Consider the following 6,999-nt stretch of genomic DNA (forward strand, 5'->3'; position numbering starts at 1 on the left):
CATTAATAAAAAATAAACATGGAGATACAAGGTTTCCGATATACACATAAACCTGGGTGCAGTGCCTACTCCTCCGTCTCGCTCTCATATTACATCAGAGTGAATCTAGTGATTTATAACGACACGTGTCTGATACTTAGTGCTTATTAACCCATTTAGACCTGAGGCCCGTTCTACAAATGCCTTCTAAATCAGAAAAAAAAAGTTTAAAACACTTCCAAGATTTTAATTTTTTTTTTCAAAAATAGCAAATGTAGTTTTCTGAAAAACGAATGTTGCTACAGTATAGCTAAAATCTAAAATGACACAGATGCTTTCCCGGTTTTAATGGGTATAACACCACTATTGTCACGTGAACAACCAGGGCCTTCCAAAGCCCTCCTAAAAGGAATCTCAGGAGGGTTAAAACTGACACACACAGACACACACACACACACACACAAAAAAAACTAGACATAACAAATCATTTTAACTTTTGACATTCACTGGAACGGTTTGTTAGCGCCGTTTCTAATCTGATTAAAAACAAAGCCAAAAGAAAATAGCTGTCACTTTTTTTTTCTTCACGGCAAAGCATTGTTGACACAAAACAAAACTGATCCCCACTCCCGTCTGTTCTGTGTTGTTGTTAAAAAATTAATGTTTAGAGTTCATCATCGCTGTCTAGATGTGAATAATCTAGGATTAGACTATTTTGGGGGCTCGGTTTGTTTTCCTGGAAGGGTGGAGAGGAAACATACGAGATACAGCAGAAGATTCAGCCGTTTCATCCCAATTAATCACTCAAACAACAGTTCAAACAGTAGTCTACTTCATTGACCGGGGGTCCACCAGGGCTCTATACTTAGCCAGCTCCTTTTGTTTCCCCTCTACACTAAATGTCTTTGGGGTAAACAGCCGACGTTAGATTGGAATATTTTTGTCAAATGTTGGCCTACTATGACATGCCCGGAAAAGGGATGCTAGGGTTCAACTTCAGTGGTTAAAGGACAGTTAGTACATGTCTTCCTAACGCCAGGAACAAGCCCCCACACCCAAATGATGGATGGTGTTGAGATAATGTACACAGAGGGAAGTGGAACCTTATCAGAGGGTGACTCTGGGCCACTCAGTCTATTCATTATGCTTCCTTTTTAACCATATAGAGCGTCGCAGTTCCCGCCCACTTCCTGTTTTTTTTGGTGCCGGAAGAAAAAACTCAATGCATTTTTCCATTGACATTTCCAAAAATATTTATATCTATTAATTTAAGCCTCGAATCAAGCCATCATGACATGACATGAATCATGACCATAAACGTTTGATTCTGTGATTTTTTTTTTGTTGAAAACGGCAAAACAAAGGGTATTTATTAAATATAGTATATCATATAATTAAATATAAAATAAAATAAAAATCACAGAAAAAAACGTTTTATGGTCATGATTCATGTCATGTCATGATGGCTTGATTCGAGGCTTAAATTAATAGATATAAATATTTTTGGAAATGTCAATGGAAAAATGCATTGAGTTTTTTCTTCCGGCACCAAAAAAAACAGGAAGTGGGCGGGAACTGCGACGCTCTATAAGATCTACAAGCTTCGCACCGCGTTTTGAGCTTGTAGATCTGCTACGTTTGACGCTTTTTCATTTGAATCCTGAAAAGTAACAGTTTTGAACGTATGAGGTTTTTTTCACCCCGACAGAGACGATATACTTTGGCAATACGAACATAGCAAATCTATGCCTCGTGTCATCATGCTGTGAGCTTGTACTGTAGATCTGCTAACAGAAAAATATTTTTAAAAAAGGAAATAAAAAAATATTTATAGAAAAAAAGAGAGATTGTCCTAAAAACAACACATTTTTTTTAAGGTTAGCAGGGTTCATATGTGGTTAACCACTGAAGCCCTATTTTATGCTTCATCATACAACGGAGTCGCACAGTTGAAATAACTGACCTACGGGCTTGTAGATCAGCTATTTTTTGCACACTGTATAATGACATGCCCAAAAATAGGGACGAACGGGACGGCAGGATTAACGTAGTTAATAATTGATGCTGGATCCTGATGAGGAAGAACCGTGAGAGGAAGAGATAGCATCCAGGAAGGACAGGAGGTTCTTTTTCTGCAACAGGACCAAAGTGTCCTCCCGGACACCGGGAGTGTCCTCCCAGCCAACGGGGGAAGAAACAAGAAAACACTCTCATGTGTGAGAGCAATCTACTGTCGCTGTCAGGTGGAAACCTTGGATGTCCAAGACTGTCACTTTTCAGGAAATGGCCTGACATAACCATGTGTTCCAATGGATCCAATGTAGTTATTATTTAGTCACAAGCTCTTGTTGTTCTCATTGGTTCAATATTTACAAAAAAAACATATAATGTACAACCACTTTCAACCTGGCTTCCCCGTTTTGTGCTTACACTTGGGAGCTTGTAAATCGGCCGGTTTCGCCACTCTTGTGAAGAAAACTGTCATACGACAAAGTATAATAATACGGCATTCATTTATGAAAAACACAAAAAGACTGATATATGGCAAGACAAAGGTTTCTGCCAGACAGCAAACGGTGTGTGTGTGTGTGTATGGATGGGATTGTAAGTAAAATTATAATGTCTGTACAGAAATATACAGTACAGGGGGGAAATACACACAAATACACTGTGTGGAGTTTGCATGTTCTCCCCTAGTGTGTCCCCTAGTGTAGGTACCCTCACAAAAAACATGCAGTAATCCTGTTCTCTATACCAAAAAAAAAAGAAATTACCAGGGGGGTAAAGTTAAAGGCACCCTGTTACAAAGGACAGCGATATCCGGTACTACGCCCGTATATGGACACAACGCTAGCGTGACGTCGTCTTACGACCGCATGGCATCATATCGTACCCATAAATATTGCGACTCCCTGAAAGGATAGTGTTCGGCAGTTGTAGTTGTAGTAATAATACCTAGATAAATACCAGGGCCCTTTCACCATATCTAAGGTGTGTGATTAAGGATCTATCTCAATCCGGGCCCCCGTCAGTCATTCGCGGCGGTCAATAGAAGAGCCAGCCTATTCAGAAATACAGTCCTTATATATCTTGCAGTACCCTCTGCAACACACCCTGTGGATCGTCCACAGGGTTACTGATGTTACATATTGGGTTGAAAATAAATGTATTTCTGGTTCCAAAGCGATAAGTTGTCAGAAAACACATGTACAGTATGTGGAATGCTTTATTGTGAAAAATAACTGGTTTAATTAAAAAAGTTACATAGTGTGACTTTATGATTGTGCGTGCGTGCGTGCGTGCGTGCGTGCGTGCGTGCGTGCGTGCGTGCGTGCGTGCGTACGATCCACTCACATGTCTATTTGCTCCTGATTGGCGAGGTGAGTGACCAATAGGGTGATGTGCAGGCTGGGGACGGGGATCATGGCTCTGGCCAATCGAGGCTCTTGCTGAAGCACCGCCTCTTGGATCTCGGCCACAGCTGAGCTGATCTGTGGTTGGACAAGACGGCAGTCAATCACCACCAGGTTTTTTTTTTACTAATGTTCTGGACGAGGGGTCTTCAACAGGCGGTCTGGGACCGCTACGGGGTCCTCAGAGTAACAACAGGGGGTCTGCCAAATATTTGTGTGATGGGGAACAAAAATAGCAGATCTACAAGCTCACAACGCTTGTAGATCGGCTATTTTCGGAGAGTTGGCGTAGAGGGACAAAGAGCAGACCAAGTACAGAGCCAACTGTCAAGTTGACTAAATATTGTACTGTCTGAAAAAACTATTGAACTGTGCCAATGTGTCACCTGTGTGTTGGTGATGGGGAGGGACACAAAGTAGTTGGGACGCTGGCTCGGTTTCTTTTTCTTGTTGGTTTTCTCGGCGTCCTCCTCGCTATCCACTCGCCCTCCGCTGTCTCCACTCTTCCTCTTTCTCGTCTTATTCTCGGTTGACTCTGGACCCTGGACAACTGGAGAGAGAGAGAGAGAGAAAGCACTGTGATTTAATTACCAACATAATGAACAAACGTCCAAATAGCGTTAATTGTTCAGGCAGTAATGAGCCTAGTCAATCAGCCAGCTGCTATAGTTTAAAGATTAGCAGTCAAGACAGCTAATCAATTAGTTGGCCAGTTAAGGTCTAGGCACTCCCATCATGTAAAACAATGATCTAACCAGGGCTGCAACTATCGATTAGTGTGTGTGTGTGTGTGTGTGTGTGTGTGTGTGTGTGTGTGTGTGTGTGTGTGTGTGTGTGTGTGTGTGTGTGTGTGTGTGTGTGTGTGTGTGTGTGTGTGTGTGTGTGTGTGTGTGATGAATCAACGTGAAAGAATTCTAATTGCTGATTACTTACAATCAACTAAATCAGTAACTATTGCAGATGTACTGCACTTTCACGGTCCATTTATGCTACTGTATTTAAACACATGTTATTTTATTAAGATTGATTATAATCATAATGGGTTAAATTGATTAGTTTGATTAAAATAAAACTTTGTTTAGGTTCATATACTATTCTGATAGTACTCGTTGCTATAGTGTTTGTTCAGTAACAGGAGTCTCCCCTGATAAATGGAATTTTATCTTGTATTTTTATCATGTGTATGTTTGGAGTGTTATTAGCCCACTAAGACCGGGAACGCAGTTGTGTCATTTACTCATTTTAAGATGTCTTTGGCTATTCAAAAAATTCATGTCAAGGACCACCCAAAATGAACATATTTGTTCCAGGGACCCCCAGAAGCAAAGATTTGAGTAAAAAAATGTTTCCATTGAAAAAAAAATATATATATTCAAATATTTGCACAAATGTTCAAGATTTTTAAAAAATAGCCAAAGTATAAAATATGGATAGAGTGGTTACACAGGTGCGTTCCCGGTTTGAATGCGTTAAAGAATTGTCTGGTCATTAATAACACAGTTCATATAAGTTCATTATCTCATTTGAGTTTTCCATTGCAGTTACTTTGCATGTGTCACGATGACCTTAAACTGAAACTGTGTTTTTCAACTTACAAAAAGATGGGATCATATGGCAACCTTGTGCTGCCCAGGTGCCTGGTACGGAAAGATAAGGTCAGAACACAGGGCTCTTTTCTCTAATGATATGTACCAAGCTCTCTCTCCCTCCCTTGAGGGGAGTGACTTAAATCCCTGTATGTACAATAAACTGTTGCTTGACTCTGTGCGTCTCAGAATGCATTCTCTGAATAAACCAATTTATTGAACTCTGTATTCTCTTCTCATATTTGGTTCCGTGTCACGCTCAAAACGTGTCGCTTCGCACGGCATTTCAAGCTTGTAGATCTGCTATTTTTTTTCAAGTAGGGCATTAATTTACGAAAAAGTTAGAGGTTTCTGCCTGACAGCAACGAGATATTATATATATATATAGCAACATAGGTTTTTTTCAGAAAACTATAAGGATTTAGAAGGCCTCAGGTCTTTATGGGTTAATTAACATTAATAAACCTTTGGAAAAAAAAGGGTTTGGACAGTCCTGATGTTATACGTACATCCCAGGTCGTTCCACACGGCGGAGCTGGCGAAGGCGAACGGGAGCTCCGACATCAGACTGTCTAAACTTCCAGCCGGGGGCGGCTTGTTCTTCTTCATCATCATCTTCCTCTTCTCCCTGTTCAGCTTTCTTCTCCTCTTCCTCTCTCTCGCTCTGTCTGGAGCTGCACGCACGCACGCACACACCACACACACACACAGTACAACATTAGTATGGACATAAACAGGAAAACAACGACTTAAATGCACAAATACGAATACAAAAATGTGGTGTTGATTTGTTGATATATACTAAATAAAAAACAACATAACAAAAAACCTGCATCTCGATTATTCAATTAACTTACATGAGCAAGAATACATCAGTTATTGGTTCTAAATATCGGTTTTGATATATTTTCGGTTACTTTGTCCAGCCCTAAACCAACCCTAGCCAAAAAAATCTGCCAATCTACAAGCTCTGGTAGACCTAAAAGGGACTACACCATGAATTTTAACATTTTCTTATTTTTTGTGTGTTTTTGGTCTCCCCTACCTCTTCTATCCCCAAAAATACCCCAGTTTGAACACTCAGGCTTTCACAGCAAATCTGGGGTTTTCTGTAAATTGGTCTCAAAACAGGCCAAACTGATTTGCACCCCGACGTGACGTCCCTTCCGTTTTTCAGTTCCAAAAACATTTGTTTTTTCTTTTTACTTTTTCCACACAGAACCAGGAGATAACATGCATACAAACTGGCTCAATAGCGCCCCGTGCCAAACAGGACAATGTGGTATTGCAGGTGAAAGTGCTTTATAAGCCAGAGAGAAGTTAGTTGGAATGAGTATATCTGAGGCTTGATTTAGGCTCAAACCTTTTGAAAAAACATTTGAGGGACATAATCAATATGATATTAAATATATATATATTTTTTTTAATTCATGGTGTATATCCTTTAATATAAAGAACCTTGCCGTCAGTCTCCTTTCCAAGGATCGACACATCGCATCTCCATTCACAAAAGTGTCTACTTAACCCATTAAGACCTGGCTGAGGCCGATTCTTACTATAATGTCTTCTAAATCCTAACAGTTTTCTGAAAAACATATGTTTTTATATCAGTGGTTCTCAAACTTTTTCATGTCAAGGACCCCCAAAATTACATGTATTTGGCCACGGACCCCCATCTCAAACATATATTGTTCCAGGGACCCCCCAGAAGCAAAGATTTGAGTAAAAAATGTTCGCTTTAAAATAATATAAATATGTTAATTTGCACAAATTTTCTCGATTTTTCTAAAATAGCAGATCTACAAGCTCGGTGCCGCGCTATGAGCTTGTAGATCTGCTATTTTTTAATAGCCAAAGTGTAAAATAATGCTTTTTAGCTCAAATCAAAAAGTGACACAGATGCGTTCCAGGTCTTAACTCTCTCAGTGCCAATTAAATAAAAAAAATATGTTCATACAGCATTTTTTTTTTTTTTTCAAAGTAAAAAAAAAGTGCTTAGGAAGCGAGATACAGCCTTTTTC

General features: G+C 39.7%; 1 protein-coding gene across 1 annotated transcript in view; it reads right to left on the reverse strand.

Moving 5' to 3' along the window:
- The window catches only part of akap7 (A-kinase anchoring protein 7), a 111,790-nt gene extending 106,169 nt beyond the window's left edge, over positions 1 to 5,621 (reverse strand). Inside the window, exons 1-3 of the mRNA XM_080453689.1 lie at positions 5,488 to 5,621; positions 3,779 to 3,942; positions 3,334 to 3,470 (exon numbers count right to left, since the gene is read on the reverse strand). Coding sequence (XP_080309815.1) covers positions 3,334 to 3,470; positions 3,779 to 3,942; positions 5,488 to 5,593 — 407 coding nt within the window. The 5' untranslated portion in view covers positions 5,594 to 5,621. The remainder of the gene's footprint in view (positions 1 to 3,333; positions 3,471 to 3,778; positions 3,943 to 5,487) is intronic.
- Between the last annotated feature and the right edge of the window lie 1,378 nt (positions 5,622 to 6,999).

The sequence above is a fragment of the Gymnoscopelus braueri genome (genome assembly GCF_963280865.1).
Source record: "Gymnoscopelus braueri genome assembly, chromosome: 16".
Taxonomy (NCBI): domain Eukaryota; kingdom Metazoa; phylum Chordata; class Actinopteri; order Myctophiformes; family Myctophidae; genus Gymnoscopelus; species Gymnoscopelus braueri.